This window comes from Sceloporus undulatus, chromosome 1, assembly GCF_019175285.1.
Source record: "Sceloporus undulatus isolate JIND9_A2432 ecotype Alabama chromosome 1, SceUnd_v1.1, whole genome shotgun sequence".
Lineage (NCBI taxonomy): Eukaryota > Metazoa > Chordata > Lepidosauria > Squamata > Phrynosomatidae > Sceloporus > Sceloporus undulatus.
Window position 1 is genome coordinate 69320516 of NC_056522.1, and position 18216 is coordinate 69338731.

The 18216-nt window shown below is 42.7% G+C and overlaps 1 protein-coding gene across 1 annotated transcript in view; it reads right to left on the minus strand.

Moving 5' to 3' along the window:
- Positions 1–13866, minus strand: part of KCNK1 (potassium two pore domain channel subfamily K member 1) — a 50785-nt gene extending 36919 nt beyond the window's left edge. The window contains exon 1 of the mRNA XM_042446993.1: positions 13481–13866. Within this exon, the coding sequence (XP_042302927.1) occupies positions 13481–13844 (364 nt within the window). The 5' untranslated portion in view covers positions 13845–13866. The remainder of the gene's footprint in view (positions 1–13480) is intronic.
- Positions 13867–18216: the final 4350 nt, after the last annotated feature.

Genomic DNA, 18216 nt, shown 5'->3' on the forward strand with positions numbered 1-18216 from the left:
CACATGACTACCTAGGTTTTGGTCCTAGGTTTCAAACTAAAATAACATAGTTCTGTTGGCACAGCATGCAATCTAGGTATTCTTTATATATACAGTACTATGAATCCACGGCACTACAATCCAGGAGTCTCTCTTTATGTATTTCAGTTCACTTCTTCATGGCAGGGTTGGGACAGAAACATGCATTTAAAAATAACCAACATCTCTTATGTTTAAACGCAAATCTTCTTCTGAATACCCAGCATTACAAAGGAGATTACATATGCATATTGGGCCGTGAATATACAGCAGTTCCATAATATCCATCACATTCACTAGTGGGTTGTACTGACTGGACATATTCCTATGTACATTTAACCGGGAGTAAATCCAACTAACAAAGTAGGATTTATATCTGAGTAAACATGCATAGCAATGTATTGCACAAACTACAAAAGAAACTTATTCTACAAGAGAAAGCATGTTTCTTATATGTCATTTAAGTCAAATGATGTATTTCTGTTATGTTTGTTTGCTCACTGAAAATTTGAAAAGGTGACACATTTCATATCTCAAAATATTTCCCTGAGTAAAAAGCTGTATTTTTATGTACATAAACATTCCACTTATGTCAGGAACTAATATAAATCAGAATTCTTTCCTGGCACAGATTCACAAATATAACAAAAAAATCATCCTTTCATTTAAATGGCATATAAGAATCATGGTGCAGGTAGCAGGTGTACAACCGCCAAATAAAAAAAACATAATGGAATGACTGAAATAGTGTGTCAGTATAAACATTAATGATTACATAAGACGTCTTTGTACAACACAGTGTGAAAAGTATGATTATCTAGTTTACATCTATTTATACTACACCAGCTGGGACGTCTAAACTACTAGCTTAAGGAAGCAAAAGACTGTTAATTTGCATGTAACTGTCACATACTGTGTTGTAGAAGCCACTTAAATTCTGCCTAAGTGCCATACAGTTAAATACTGTTTTGTAAACATTTGTTAAGTATTACAAATATGCATTCTAACAAATGAAGGACTTCCTAACCATTTCTTTTTCAACAATCTCAATGTTGTGTTCCATAAGAAGTCCACATCATATTGCAACGATTCATCTCAAAATAAGATTACATTTTCAATAATCTCATATTGAAATATGATATGAAGTATACCTGTTACTTTTAGTACATTTTGTATAGTTGTTGCAAATCTCAAGAACATCTCTATATAGGCATTTGGAATTGGTGTATATTAAGTTCAACGAAAAGGAGGAGTGTACTTGCATAGGGTTGCCATATTCCAATTCTTCAATTCTGGGTACCCACAGTATGCAGATTGCTCTGGTTTGCATGCAAACTATTTTATAGTCTGAAAGAACCAGTACAGAGTAATATTATAGAGTAATGTATAGAGTGACTGCCATCTGATTTATACGTCGATATGCACAGGAAAATAGGGAGGAATAGTAGTAATTCAAGGGGGGGGGAGTATGGTCTGATATCCTTCAGTGATATAGAATAAATATTTTATTGTAAGTTGGAGACAGTATACTTCAACTATTTTTCTCCTATTGGAATTTTCTTCAAAATGTCCATAATAAGCTGTTCATCAGTTCTAGAATGTTTGTTCTCCCAGACAATTATTCTTTGTTAATGTTAGTTAAGGTAATGATAAAAGTTTATTTTTACATTTACATTGCCTCTCATCTCACTGATTACATCATCCCACACTAAACATGTATATAGATATCTGCCAATTGAGACAACTCTCCATACATCTAATGAAGTTGGCTGCAGTCTGCAAAAGCTTATGCCAAACAAAACTTAGTCTTTTAGGGTACATATTGATGAGTAGACCAGGGCTGGGGAGTAGGAATGGGAGTAAGAAGTAAAGAGTAAAGGAGTAAGAGGTTTTTACAGGAGTAGGAATAAGGAGTAACAAAATATATTTGTTACTCCATATTCCTGTTATTATATTGTACATGCAAATACTAAAAAACAATTTATTATATTGCACTGGGGAAGGGACTGGGAGGCAAAGAGAGATACTTACACACACACACACACACACACACACACACACACACACACCAGCCTTGCAAAGTAACCAAGGCTTTTCCCCAGAGCTGGGGAGTAGGAGCAGCAGTAACATTAAGGGGAAAAAATCTTACTCTAGAGTAGGACAAGGAGTAACCCCAAAATCACCACTACTCCCCAGCCCTGGAGCAGACAAGGTCCTCTTGTCTTTCCTGGAAAAGATTAACACAGTTTCTCCCTTGAAAATTTTAAAAGGTGTTCCCTGGTCAGACCCAAAAATAATTACTGTATATACTCAACTATAACTCAACCTCATGTATAAGTCGAGGGTATGTTTTAGGGCCAAAATTACACATTTTGATAAGTCCTGTGGATAAGTCAAGGGTAAAACATAGGGGCATGTAACAAAGGATCTAAAAATGACACAAAGGAAAACAATGCCAAATAATTCCACCAGGCATAATTGTTTGAGCTCACCCAAAAAGCCTGGATGGATGAGAGAGTAGAGGAGGGCAGTGCTTCTTTGAGCTGTTCCGAGGATGGACTAAGTGCTCACCTTTTGTCACTCTACTCACAGAAATGAGATGGTTCCTTTATTTTTTAAAATAATAGTTAAAGTACCCTTCTTACATAGAGCTGTGGATATGTTGCCCCATGTTTTTGAGGGTCAATTTTTGACTAAAATTTCTAGACTTATACATGAGTATATACAGTAAGTAACATTCCAATCTGGCAGATGTGCCCCTCCATTTTAACATTATTCTTATTCTTCATCTCAACATAAATTCTTCCAGTATCCTCACCCTTGTAGCTGCTGTTTTGCTTTCCCGATAGTGTTTATGCTAGAGAGATAAGCATTTCCTAAACATTTAAGACAATCTGATTCATACCTTCATTTGGACATCCTGATTCATACCTTCATCAAGTTTCTGCTAAACCACTTGGCCCTAATGAACTACTTGCATGGAATTATGCAGTAAAACTTACAAGAAACGGTTCCTTCATTTATTTCTTCTATCTTTTTGCTATATTTACATGGTCCCATCCTTCCAGGGACCTCAAAGTGCCATACATGGCTTTCTTCCTCCCTACTATCAACACCATGAGGTAGTTGAGATTATAAAAGTCAACCCACTGAGTTTCATGCCTGGGTGGAATCTAGAACTTGAATATCCCTAAGCCCCAGACCATCACTGTAATCACAACATTACTCTGGCTTTAGGACACAAATTACTGTAAATTGTATACAGAGCACTAGTAAATATATTTGTAGAATAGTAACCTTTGTTACTGCAAGGAGTATTAACGAACAAGGGAATGAATGATTACATAGAACCATATAATTATGATTGGAAGAAACATCAAACATCATCTGCTCAAACCCTCTACCAATCCAGGAAATCCACAGCTAAAGCATCCCTAACATATGGTCATCCAACTTCTGTTTAAAAAACTCCAATGAAGGAGGTCCACCTTTCTCAACGTAGTTCATTTTATTGTGAAATCTATCTTACTGTCAGAGGTTCTTCCTAATATTCAGTCTCCTTTCTTGTTATTTGAACTCACTGGTTCAGGTGCTGTCCTCAATCTTCCTTAGATATTTGAAGATGGCCATCGTATCACCTTTCATTTTTCTCCTTTCTATGCTATCTAATTCCTTCTTTTTCAAGGAAATAAACCTAGGTTTAACTCAATTGATTGTACTTCCATCCGTAGGGAGAGGCGGGAAAATATAAATTAAAAAATTATTATTATTATTATTATTATTATTAATTATTTAAATGTTCATTCCTGTTGTTGGTTGGAATATAATGGGAAATGTGATGAGCTTTTAAAGAATAATACAAAGTCTTGCCAAATATAATTTGAAAGTCAACATTACCACCTGGGGCTTTTGTGATTAGTGAGTCAGCTTTTAAAAAGCATCTCATGTTCATGAAAAGAAACCTTGTTAAAATGTTTCAATGAATCACGTCCCCAGACTTTTAATTAGCACTCTCATCTTACCCATGCCAAACTCACCTCCCAACATTTCTTTTAAAACTGTCTTATCATCAATCCTACTTCATCAAAAATGCATTTTGAATCCAGTGACATTGTTACACATATTTTAGCCAGTATTAGGAAAATAATTTTCTTTATTTTAGCTTTTTGTTTTGCTAGTTTGAATTCCAGCAACACACAGCGATCAGACAAACTACAGAAGTTTTCTTTTTTAAAAAAAATTAAATTACCAACCCATAGTAGCACGAAACTGCTAAGTAAAGCAGCATGTAAGGCAAAATGGAACAAATGGAACAAAGGTATCATTTTTCCTTGCACTTGCCTCCAAAAGGCTTGTTGAATTCCTCTTGTTGCACTAATTTGGCCTTGATGCTATGTTTTATTGTGGCTAACAAAAGAGTATATTGTATTCCTACACTCTGATTCATTCAGTGAATAACTAAGGACTTCCTGACCTGGGAAGGCCTAGTGAGTGGCACTAGAGCAGTAGTGGTAATGGCTTCTGTTCACATGCAAGGCTATTGTGCCAATTACAGGGCAAAATGTCTTATTTTGACTATATCATCACAGAGAGCCAGCCCTGAATGGAAACCTGTGCCTTCTTAACTATGCTCTTTTATTACTGTTTGTTGTTAACCCCCACCTCCTGTTAGAGCATATAGATTATATAAATTTTGGAGTGGGTGTGGAATTCACTTTGATCCCAAGCTGACCTCCTAGGGGCACCTGCCATTTCTCCAAAGCAGAGATGTCATGTAGGCAGCTTGCAAAGGAGGGGGTAGGAGCCCTAGAGAAAAGGACTGGAAATTCCCCACAGGAAGTTTAGGAGTTGCTAGACAAGAAAAACTATCACCTCCAAAACCAACATAATACTTGCTGTTTGTTTTCAGCCTCACACCTGATGGCCCAGTGATTATGTCAATGGCCACCCATTCATCTGTCTGCCTTCCCCAATTGTGTTCAGATCCAAGTGCCTTGGCTAAGACTATTCTTCACCTTGGTTTAACAAAAGCCCAGGTCTTTACACCTTTTGTCTTGGTGGCAGCTAAGCCATTAAGCTCATTGCCAGAGGCTAGAATTTGCCTATATAAACCTCAGTCTAGCACACATCAATGTGCTATGCTCAGAAGACAGCCTGGCTTCATGTCAGATCGAACTCTGATTTTAGCTCCGGCCATTTTCCCCCACGTTTTGGGGGAAACGTGTCCTTTCATTAACTAGATCTACATCTGGTTCCCAGAGAAGCCTTCAAAAGTATTTCCCGTAGATTTGCCTATCTCAATTCTCTCCTGAATTTCCCTCCTTTATTTTCATTGAGAATTGTGTGTATGCATGTATGTGTGTGTCCTTTGCCATGTGTTTGTTTTTCATTTTTAATAAATATTTAGACTTAATTGGAGAAGTCTGTCTCAGCGTCATCTCTCAAGGGATCCTTGTGGACCTCTCATATACACCACGGGACATGGTCTCGCAAGGATGTTGTTAGGACCCTTCCTCTCATCAATTTGAGCTAAATTTAGAAATGCCCCTAATTAGATCCTTCCTAACACCCCCACTCCATGGATGACACATCTCCAACTGCTTTATCACACTAAGGGGCAAACAGGATTTAAATGAGAGTTAAACTAGAGAAATCGAGGAAATGTTGTGTGATAAACATCAGGCATTTCCTGGTTTTCTATAGTTTAACTCTCGTTTAAATCCTATTTTCCCCCTAGTGTGATAAAGCAGCAAGACTCCCTGTCCTCCATTGCTTGCTTAGTTCCTGCAAAGTCATACCCATGACCTCCTTAATAGAATCCATCTAACATGTGGCCTTCCTCTCTTTTTACTCCCCTCCACCTTTCCTAGCACTATTGTTTTTTTCCAGCAAGTTGTGCCGTCTCATGATGTGTCTGAAGTAGGACAGCCTCACCTTTGTCATCCTGGCTTCGAGGGAGATTGCTGGCTCGATCTGCTCTAGCACCCATTTGTTTGTCTTTCTGGATACCCACAGTATCCTCAGCACCACATCTCGAATGAACTGATTTTCTTCCTATCTTCCTTCTTAACTGTCCAGCTCTCACATTCATACATGATTAAAGGGAATACAGTGGCTTGTATGATTCTAACTTTTGTGCTGAGCTGTTCATCTCTGCATTTCAGGTTCTTTTCTAGTTCTTTCATATCCACTCTCCCCATTCTTAATCTTCTGATTTCTTGGCTGCAGACCCCATTCCTATCAATGTTTGATCACTACCCTTAGAATATTTGGAGTACAGCATCTTTTAGAGTAAAGTCGTGGTTTGAGCATTGGACTATCACTCTGGAGACCAGGGTTTGAATCCCCGCTCGGCCATGAAACCCACTGGGTGACCCTGGGCAAGTAACACTCTCTCATTCTCAGAGGGTGTCAATGGCAAACACCCTCTGAAAAAATCTGTCAAGAAAACCTTATGATAGGTTTGCCTTAGGATCACCATAAGTTGGAAATGACTTGAATGCACACAACAACTAATTTTAACATCATTAATTATCAATTACAAATCATCATTTATACTAACAGCCAATTGACGGGAACAGATACCCATCCATTTTGAAGAGAACCTGGGCCAGATTTGTCAAAACTAAAGTGATGGTTTCTACACACTTGGGAAAATCATATCTACTGGTACGTGCAGATATATATGTCTATATATGTCTATACAATAAGATATTTTTAATATGCCAAGAGATTAAACAAACATATGAGAACCTCCCAGAATATAATAGAATGTTGTGGCATCAAGTTGAGGATGGGAAAGAAGAAAGAATTGGTCTGTTCAAACCAGGGTTAGGGAGTAGTGGTGATTTTGGGGTTACTCCTTCTCCTACTCCAGTGTAAGGTACTGTTTCTTAATGTAACTCTTACTCCTACCTCTGTAAAAACCTCTTACTCCTTTACTCCTTACTCTTACTCCCCAGTCCTGGAGAAAAGCCCCGGTTGCTCTGCAAGACTATTCTCTCTCTCTCTCTCTCTGTCTCCCAGTGCAATATAATCATAGAATCATAGAATCGTAGAGTTGGAAGAGACCACAAGGGCCATCCAGTCCAACCACCTGCCATGCAGGAAATCTCAATCAAAGCATACCCGACAGATGGGCATCCAGCCTCTGCTTAAAGACCTCCAAGGAAGGAGAATCCACTACACGCCAAGGGAGTTTGTTCCACTGTCGAACAGCCCTTACTGTCAGGAAGTTCCTCCTAACGTTGAGGCGGAATCTCTTTTCCTGTAGCTTGGATCCATTGTTCTGGGTCTTGTTCTCTGGAGCAGCAGAAAACAAGCTTGCTCCCTCCCCAATATGACATCCCTTCAAATATTTAAATAGGGCTATCATATCACCTCTTAACCTTCTTTTCTCCAGGCTAAACATCCCCAGCTCCCTAAGTCATTCCTCATAGGACATGGTTTCCAGACCCTTCACCATTTCAGTCGCCCTCCTTTGGACATGCTCCAGTTTCTCGATGTCCTTTTTGAATTGTGGCGCCCAGAACTGGACACAATATTCCAGGTGGGGCCTGACCAAAGCAGAATATAGTGGCACTATTACTTCTCTTGATCTAAACACTATACTTTTATTGATGCAGCCTAAAACAGCATTGGCCTTTTTAGCTGCCGCATCACACTGTTGACTCATGTTCAACTTGTGGTCTACTTGGACTCGTAGATCCCTTTCACATGTAGTCTCATTCAGCCAGGTGTCCCCCATCCTATATCTGTGCATTTCATTTTTCCACCCTAAGTGCAGTACCTTACATTTCTCCGTGTTGAATTTCATTTTGTTAGTTTTGGCCCAGCTTTCTAGTCTATTCAGGTCATTTTGAATTTTGATCCTGTCCTCTGGGGTATTAGCTATTCCTCCTAATTTGGTGTCATCTGCAAATTTGATAAGTATGCCCCCAATTTTGTCCTCCAAGTCATTGATAAAGATGTTGAATAGCACTGGGCCCAGGACAGAGCCCTGTGGGACCCCACTGGTCACTTCTCTCCAGGATGAAAAGGAGCCATTGTTGAGCACTCTTTGGCTTTGGCCAGTCAACCAATTACAAATCCATGTAAGAGTTACCTTGTCTAACCCACATTTTACAAGCTTGTTTGCAAGAATGTCATGGGAAACCTTGTCAGAGGCCTTACTGAAATCAAGATATACTATATCCACATCATTCCCTTCATCTAGCAAGCTGGTAATTTTATCAAAGAAAGATATCAGATTTGTCTGGCATGACTTCTTTCTCTGAAACCCATGTTGACTTTTTATGATTATGGTATTGCTTTCTAGATGTTCACAGACTCTCTTTTTAATTATCTGCTCCAGAAGCTTTCCTGGTACTGATGGCACATTACAGACGCGCCTAAAGTACGTACTGTGTACGTACTAGGGTTGCCCGGGGGCGTCTCTTCCAGATGCCCCCAACCCTAGTACGTACACAGTATGTACAAAATGGCGGCACCCATTCTAGTTGGGCGCCGCCATTAGGATGTCACGAACGCGCTGCCTCCAAACTGGGCAGCGCGGTTGTGACGTCCTTGCATCGCACGAGGGTGCCTGGGGCGCCCTTTTCGCAGCACAGCAAGGAGCTCCGAAATGGAGCTCCTTCTAGGATTTGCATTGTTGGCGGAGCCTTTAGATGGCTGCACCAGCGACGGAAGGCAGAAAGGGGCCAAGCGGCCCCTTTCTACTCCTCCCCACCGCTGTTGGGTGTCCTTAAGGCATGAAGCCCCAAGGACACTCCTTTCCAGGTTGTTCCTTCCCATTTCCCATGACTCTCTTCCTAACCAGACTTGCTCATTACTTACTTCTGATGCTCCCCCCTTAGGGGGTGGGGAAATACTGCAGCATCTTACTACAGGTCCCATGTGACTCATATAGTTAAGAAGGTGAGACGTTGTGAACATCATTCTTAATGTGGGGAACAACATACTTCGGTCTGCATGAGTTTTCCTCCATAAGAGCATTGTCACATACAATGCCATATTTGAAACAAACAAACAAACAAACAAACAAACAATAACACAAAACACATAATAAGCCAATCCTGGAGGAGCTGGATTTGCAATGTGGTAATAGCACATGGAAAGAAATGAATAAAATGAGGAATGTACCAAACCATAAATATTGGAGTAGGAGAGTTGTTCTGTGTCACCACACAAAGGGGACACCTTGTGTTGTTGTTTGCGCTCAGGCTGTTTCCGATTTATGGCGACCCTAAGGTGAACCTACCATGGGGTTTTCTGAGGCTGAAATTGTGTAACTCCCCTAAGGTCACCCAAGTGAGTTTCACTGGCCAAGTGGGGATTCGAACCCTGTTCTCCAGAGTCATATTCCAGTACTCAATACACTGCACCATACCTTGTGCCAACAGCAACTTCCAGCCGTCACAGATTAGCACTGAGAAGAAACTGCAAAAATTTAGACTTTCATACAATAGGTAAAACTGCTGCTTAATCTTGATTCATGTCTTTCAAGTAGTTCATAATATGGGTCATGGCTGCAATGTACCTTCATACAACTTTATGCAGTTGGAACCTCATGGCACTACTAAATTATGAAAGGGAAATATGCAAGATGATGGGTTCCAAACTCGACTGAACATTTTAAGATTAAGGAGAAAACCCCACACTAATGTTTGTTTAAAGCACTAAGAGTCACAGCACAGTGCAAAATAGCTGCACAGACACAAACTATCCAGATTGCAAGCATGCAATGAATTAGTTATGGGTGTGCTTTTCCCCTTCAGCCACACATGATGACCAATCGATTTTTCCATTGTAGCTAGAAATATAATATCAATGTCCTCATCAGGTCACTTTATTTGGAAAGCAAGAGCAACATAATAGCAAGTTCACATCTTCTCCTATTTGCATTTGGCATACTCTCAGCCCTTGCAGGAGGCTTACAAAACTTGTGTTCTCATTCTGCGGAAACAGTGGCTTCTGAATTTACCAGTTCTGCCAGTTAAGAAAACTGAAAACATTTAAACTAAACAAGCTTCATCAATTGCTCTGCTGTTACAAAATATTTGCTATGGTTGTTTTGCTAGAGTTCTCTATGCAGGGCACAATGGAAGGCAAAGTGGTTGATTTCAAGGCTAAAACCTGATTTCAGATAGAGACGTTCTAATATACAAATGGGAGTCTATTGTGCAAGAGTCAAGTGACAAAAGTTTACGTGCCTATGTCAGCATCTTTTTTAAGACAGCTGTGCAACACTAAGGAATGAAATGATGTGAACCAATGAAATCAGGGATTTTTTAAAAAAAATTTTTAGGATTTACTCCTAAATTTGACAAAGAGCTCTCATCCAGTCACAATGAGAACAAACTTTTCAGGATGCAATTGTGTACACACATATCTAGGACTAAGTCCCTATTGCTTTTCTGTGGAAACATGCATAAGACTGCACTGTAGGTCATCACAGGCCCCAATAAATGCATATTTAATTAGGAGAAGCCACTTTTGTTCAAAGTGGCTTACTCCTTGGGAAGCACATTTAGGTTGTTGTTGTCTGCCTTTAAGTAGCTTTTGACTTAAGGGGCGTTCCCACTTGGCAGATAAAACAGATTATATTGGAGCGATTCTGATTATGTTCCAGAAATAATTCAAATTTTTCCCATCGTTTCCTTTACCAAAAGGGGCAAATTACCTCGATTCATTTAAACCTTGTTTTCATTCCCATTTATTTTAAATCGCTTTATTTTAAAGCGGATTAACTTGCTCCCCGTTCCCATTTGTGTCCACAAGCTGTCAATCAAGTGCATAGGCTTTAGACGTCACAAGTCTTGGGGTTTTGGGGGGGGGGCAGCCAATGAAAATTGACTGCATCCAAGGCTCTTCTGTTGTGTCTCCCCAGACTAGAAGGAGGCTTGGCAAATCGGATCAAGGAGGAGAAGGCAGCGGGCTTCATTATTGGGGACAGAATCTTTGGGGAAGAGAGAAGATAAGGCTCGATTACCCCCCTCAGATCCCTGGGCGTCCAGGCTCTCCATTCCCCAAAATCACTTTGCCTCCCCCATTGCTCCCTGGGCTGTCTGTGGGGCGATCAAGCAGGCATGTCCTGCAAAGCCCATCCCATAGTTCCTCTGGAAGGAGCCTCCTTTCCCCAAAATTGCTTTGCCTCCCCCATTGCTCCCTGGGCTGTCTGTGGGGCGATCAAGCAGGCATGTCCTGCAAAGCCCATCCCATAGTTCCTCTGGAAGGAGCCTCCTTTCCCCAAAATCGCTTTGCCTCCCCCATTGCTCCCTGGGCTGTCTGTGGGGCGATCAAGCAGGCATGTCCTGCAAAGCCCATCTGCTGCTCAGGCAGAGGTGAAAAAAAGGAAAAAAAATAGTTTAAAATGGTGTTCAATGGCTCTCCTCACACATCGGTCTATGAATGAGGAGCAGAGGGCAGGCTGCAGTCCACTGGGGGAAAGGCTATGCGAATTGAAGAAAATAGCGCTGGCGATGTAGAAAGAGACCAAAGAGGGTGACACCCTCAGGCCAACCCCTTGAGCGCTGCTCCTCTCATCTCCAGGTTCCCGAATCAGACACACTTTCATTCCCATTCAGATACAGCGAATTGTAACCCGCTTTCAAAAATAACCCGTGTTATAAACTACTATTATTTTACACTGAATTATAGGCTGATAATCCAGTTTAAACATTTTAATTTGATTCTAATTCGAGATGCTGTGGGAACGAATGAGAGGTAATGGAGATTAAATTCAGTGGGAGCGATGCACCCTAAATTTAGATCATGACCCGCTTTATAGGTAAGTGGGAACGACTCCTTAAAGTGACCTTAAGGCTGAGGGCATGTGACTTGCCCAAAGTTGTCCAGTGGGTTTCATGGCTGAGTTGGGAATTGAACCTTGGTCTCCAGAGTCACAGTCCAACACTGAAACCACTATACCACGCTGGCTCTGTACACTTAGGACTGCACTCTAAAAGAAACCTGAGTGTTTCACAGGACACTTCACATAACAGAAATCAAGTAATATTGTTACTGTCATATACCCAAGTCTTTTCCAGCTTATGGAGACTCTTAAGATGAACCTATTGCAGGGTTTATTTGGGGTATTTTTTTTTGGGGGGGGGGGGCAGAATTTGTTCAGAGGGGATTTGGCTATACCATTTTCTGAGGCTGAGTGAATATGACTTGCCCAATGTCATACCATGGATTTCCATGGCTGAGCAGGAATTCAAACCCTGGTCTCCAGAGTCACAGTCCAACAGTCAAACCACTACACCATACTGACCCCCAAGCATTATTACTAAGTACTAACAATAGGCACAATTAAAATTGCTCCTATTGATACTAACTATGGCGGGTTACACACCGCCATGAAAGTACAGACTCAGTCCGTACTAGGGTTAGGAAGGTGCGGTGCTTCTGCGCACCCCTAACCCTAGTACGGACTGAGTCCATACAAAATGGTGGCTCCCCTTCCACATGGGGGCCGCCATGACGATGTCACGACCACGCTGCCTCTATACGGGGTGGTGCGGACGTGACGTTGTCGGTCCGTGCCAGGGTGCTTAGTGTGCCCTTTCCGCAGACCAGGAAGGAGCTCTGTTTTGGAGCTCCTTCCTGGTTTGCGGCGCCGCTTTGCGTCGCTGGGTGCAGCCTTCAGACGGCTGTGCCCAGCAAAGCCAAGCATCCCCTTTCTCTTTCTCCCTGCCGCCGTGAGGTGTCCTTGGGGCTTGAAGCCCCAAGGACACCCCTTTTCAGGCTGCGGGGAAGCGGCGTTTTGCCGCTTCCCCGCAGCCTGAAAAGCGGCGGATCGGGGCCTCAGCGGCTGCCGTTCTAGCAAATGAGGCCCCGATACACCGGGGAAAGGGGCGGGTGCAGCTCGCCCCAAATGGGCAGTCTGTAACCCGCCAACAAACTTGCACAAACCAGCAGTCCTGTTGAAAGAGCAATTTTTCAACTGGGTGTAGCCAGCCTAAGGTTTACACGGATATAACCATAAAATCCCATGTAAATGTCATCTACAAATCCATCCTAGCGCTTTGCCTTGTGCCCTGTGTTTCCTCCAGTACACTTCCTCAACGTCATGGTTTCAAAAGGCCGAGGGACTGGAGCTGAACCATTTGAAGGAGTTCAACAGAACTGCCTGCTCTTGAAGCCAAAGTTGGGGCAGGGGCATTGGATGGGAGAAGCCTGGGAGGAGGGAAGGGGAAGCCCTTGGCAGCTGCCTTTACTCCAAGGGGATCTTCTAGCACCTTGGAGATGATATGAAAGAGAGAAGCTGGTAGCATGAGCTTCATAGACTTGAGCTCACTTCCTCAGATGCATTTGGTGGAATGGAAAGGCCAGGGACACACACACCTTTCTCACGAGACAAGCCACCTGAGACTCAACTTAAGGCAAGCTCCAGTCTTTGTCTGGCTCCATAGCCAGGAGGCAGACCAAGCCCGAAAGCCAGGCCCAGGCGGCTTCTTACCGGTGGTGGAGAGGACGGTGCTGGCGAAGAAGAGGGCTGAGGTGAAGTCCCAGTTCCAGCTGCCGGAGGCGTTGCCCAGGGCCGAGACGCCGTAGTTGCTGGCCTCCAGGACGCGGGCCAGGAAGCCCTCCAGCTGCTGCTCCGAGAGGCACTGGTGCTCGGCCAGGAAGCGCCGCTTCAGCTTGGCCAGCTCCTGCCGGAGGAGGTCCTCGTAGGGCAGCTCCACCGAGGAGAAGACCACCGCCCCGAAGAGCAGGTAGAGCAGGTAGCCCAGCCCCAGCAGCCCCAGGCACCAGGCCGAGCGGTGACGCTCCACCAGCCCCAGCCCCCGCCAGGCCCCGCCGCCCGCCAGCGACTGCAGCATCCTCCCAAAGCCCTCCCGGGGAGCCGGCCTCTCGGCCTGGCCTGGCCTTGCCCTCCTCCCTTGCTGGCCCGCCCGCCTGCCTGCCTTCTCTCCTCTTTTCCTTCTTCCCTCCCTCCTTTGTCCCTTTCCTCCTTTGCTTCCCTTCCTCCCTCTCTTTCCTTTCCCCTTTTCCCCTCCCTTTCCTTTCCTCCTTTTCTTCTCTCCTCCTTTCCCTTCCCTCCTTCCTTGCCTGCCTTCTTTCCTACCTTCCCTGTTTCTCTCTCTCTCTCTCTCTCTCTCTCCTGGGGCCCAGAAAGGCCCACCGAGGAGGAGGAGGAGGAGGAGGCCAAGGCCTTGCTAGACGGGTTCCTCCTGGGGCTCTTTCCCCTGCTTCCTCTCTCTCTCTGAGGGTGACTTTCTCTTCTGCTGCCTCCAGAGCAGCGGAGGTGGCTCCTCTCACGTGGCTCCGGCGGGGAGGCTCAGGTGCCCAGCAGCAGCGTCATCTCCAGCAGCAGCAGCCGAGGCAGGCTTCTTCCTCCTGCTCAAAATGGAGGGCCTTTTGGAATTCCTCCTGAAGCAGATGGAGGACGGGTCCTGGAAAAGGAGGACCTGCCTGGTCGCCCTGGGAACCTGGCTCCAAAATGGAAACGCTGGTGGCAACCTTAAAGAGGGAGAGGGGTGGCCTCCAAGAGGCTCGATGCCCACCAGGGGATTTCTCCAGAGTGGCTGGATAAGAAGTTCTTAGAGTGTGTCCCCATTCTTCAAATGTGATCTGGATGTAAGGGACTGGGCCATCTCTTCTTATCCAGCCTAAGGGATTTTCTGCTGCAGCGCCTGGCATTTCAACATACACAGAGCAGAGCTGTGGTTGGTACAGTGGCACAGTGTGCCCCCCGTTGGGTTCTTGTGGCCTTTTTAGTTTAGCTTTATAGTTTTTTGGCAACTCTAAATGTCATGGTTCCCTCCCCTGGTATCCTGGGATGCATGGTTTAGGGAGGCATACTTAGAATGCCCTGCCAGTACCCCACCAAACTACAAACCCCACGGTTTCCTATGCTCCTGCTGTGGCAGTTAAAATGAAGTCTTAGTGCCATCATTGTGCACTGGCTTGCAACATACTGTTCTTATTCCTCGCTATCTTTCCTTCCCAAATTACGTAAATGTAGATGAGGGAACAAATAGGATCACCATGTGGGAGAAAGGCAGGTCTAGTTTTCATTGTGTTAGACAGAAATGACAATGGAAGGAGAACAAGCAAAAGATTAGAGTATTATGGTTAGGAAATCTTAATTCCTGCCATCAAAATGGGCAAATTAAGGTAATGAAAGAGAAAGCTGGGATTATACTTCTGCACTAACTGTACCTCTGCAGTACAGGTTGAGTCTCCTTTATCCAAAATGCCTGGGACAGAGGTATTTTGGATTCTTTCAGATTTTGGAATATCTGTCTTTGCATATAGGCACATAATGAGATATTTTGGAGATGGGACCCAAATCTAAACACAACATTCTTTTCTGTTTTATATACACATAGCCTGAAGGTTATTTTAACAATATTTTAAAATACATTTGTGCATGAACTAACGTTTCTGTACACCAACCACCAGAAAGTAACAGTGCCACTATATCAGCCACCCATTAAAAAAAAGGGTTTGATTTTTGGAAAGTTTCTGAATTCCATGTAAGGGAGACTCAACCTGCAGTATATATTTGAAAAATTAGTAGTAAACAGTGTACAGTACAGGCATACCTCAGTTAACAAAGCCTCTGATAGCAAAGCTCTTTTTTACAAAGGCTTTTCATGCCCACCTTGCCTTTTTTCCCTCCTCATCCTCTCTCTAGCTGGAGGTATTTTAGCAGCATCTACATTGGGAAAATGTTGAAGGAAGGCTTTGAGTGTCAGGCTGCAGCAGAGTGGCTGCAGTAAGCAATGCAATAAACAAAGCTTTAGCTGAACGGAGTAGAATTCTGTTGTATTTGATCCAACTGTAGCCATATATGTAACAGGCAAGGTAAACAGCCAATGTCTCCAGAATCACTTTCTGGGCATGCATGACCAACAAAAGAGAAAGATAAGGGGAAAGAAGCTACTCCTGCCTCACCAGTGACAGTTGGTTACACCATGCCCAGGACACCATCAACCCCCAGCATGTTAAAATGTGTAGATCTATAAGTGTAGATCTGTATGTATGGTCACCAAAATGAAAACCACAATAAAATATTTTTATTTACTTGCACAAGACCTGGTTGTTTTTTTCAAATGTACATGCTGCTAGTTTTGAATAAAAAATATGCTGAAACACGTTAACTGCTTCTGGGGATGGATGGGTAAGAACCTAATATTCTTTCCATCTGCAAAGGGTTCTTGTAGCATTTTTGAGAACTAACTGTGTAGAAGAAGTTGTAGCATAAATTTTCATGGACTTGGTCTAATTATAAAAACCCTTCCTGGGCATCAGTTTACTCCATGCATCTGAGAAAGTAGACAAAGTCTACAAAAGCTTATGCTACAACATATTCTGTACAGTTAGTCTCAAAGGTGCTACAAGATCCCCTTGCATGCTGATAATCTAGACTAACACGGCTATGCCACTGTATTCTTTCCACGTTATTTTTGCCTCTGGAACCAAATGTTCCGTTAAAGGAGTAATTCCCAGGAAGACATCTACTTCGTCATTATAAAATTGGGCACAGAAAGTTGCGTGCAGAAAGTTACACTAATAAATTGTGGCATCCCCTGGAAAGCCCAGGGGGTGCACTCCCTCCCAGGATAGCAATGTCTACCGAGAATAGGATGTGATGGCCTCGCTGGCAAACCACGAGATCATGACTCACCTTCTGGTTGACAATGCTTTATCCATAATTGGATAAGCCCATGTTGATTCGGCTGAGACAGTGCACACATCCTGCTCCCTCTGCTAATTAGGATTTTCCTGAATACACATTGGTCCCTGACTCCGCAAATTGCCTTCTGATGTACTATGAGATAATGTAAACCTAATGTAACCCTGATGTGAATAAAAAGGGCTGGCCGAGACCTGGCCAGCAGAAGAAGCTTTTGCACCCCCATTCCTGTCTCTGCGTGTCTCTCTGCCGCGACAATAAATAAATATTTTTTTCATTGTTTTCAGTACAATAAGTGTGTAACAGCCATAAACACAGATAAAAAGATAGGTTTTTCTGCCTGGAAGATGGCAGTGAAAACAAGAGAAGGAAGAAAGTGTGATGTCCTTCTAATACCTGGAGATGGCAATATTAATAATAAAATTTTAACAATGTAAAACAGTTGAATCCAGATTTTTAAAAAACATACTGATAATGAGTAAACTTATCTTGCCTAATGTAGGCCATAATTAGACAAACCTCCTCTGAACAAATCTTGCCAAGAAAACCCCATGATAAGTTTGCCTCAGGTTCAACATAAATCAGAAACGACTTGAAGGTACACAACAATAACGTAATAAAGAGTCAATGTAATGTTATGGTTGGCATATTGCATTATGACTGGAGACCAGGGTTCAATTCTCAGCTCAATCATGAAACCCACTGGGTAGTCTTGGGTAAGTCACACTCTCTCAGCCTCAAGTGAAGGCGATGGCAAACTTCCTCTGAATAAATCCTGCCATGAAAACCCCATGATGGGGATGCCTTGGGGTTGTCATAAGTTAGGAACAACTTGAAGGCACACAACAATGAAGCCTAACAAAGGTATTGTTCAAATATGCATTTATCAAGAGTTTTAAAAGCAATCCCTAAAACAGAAACTCATCAGAATTGTTATCAATCTTTATTGCTTTATAGCCTACATTATCCAAAATGTTTTGACTCAGAAGAAGCCTATTTAGCAAATATTTTTTCCAAATTGATTTAGCATATAACATATGCATCCAAGTTTACTGATGGAGTTCCACCATGAGATATAAACAAACAGTTAATGGCACTGCAGATATACTTCCATCTCATGATTCTTTTTCAGGCTTCATGGAATTGACCTGTTTGGGCATAGAAATGCTGGATTTGAGTCATGGCTTTTAGCATAGCAATGTTGTTCATTCAGCACAGGATCCCAAAGACACTGAATAGTTCAGTGATATCCAGTATACATACTCAGAAGAAATATTCAACATTTGGGGAGGAGCCGATTAAACTAATACACAAGTGAAATCATGAACAGAAATATGGCTCAGAACAACAAATCTTGATGTAATGTGATTGATTAATGGGAAGGATCATGCAAAAGTATGTGTAGTATTTATAGACTGGGGTTTGTTTTTGGCAACGAGTAAGGACTCAATATAGCATAAAGTTTACTGTTATTTTCAGTTTTATAGTACTGCTTGACTGCATTGTGTCTTTTTATACTTAGAAGGCATGACTCAGAAACTAGGCAGAAA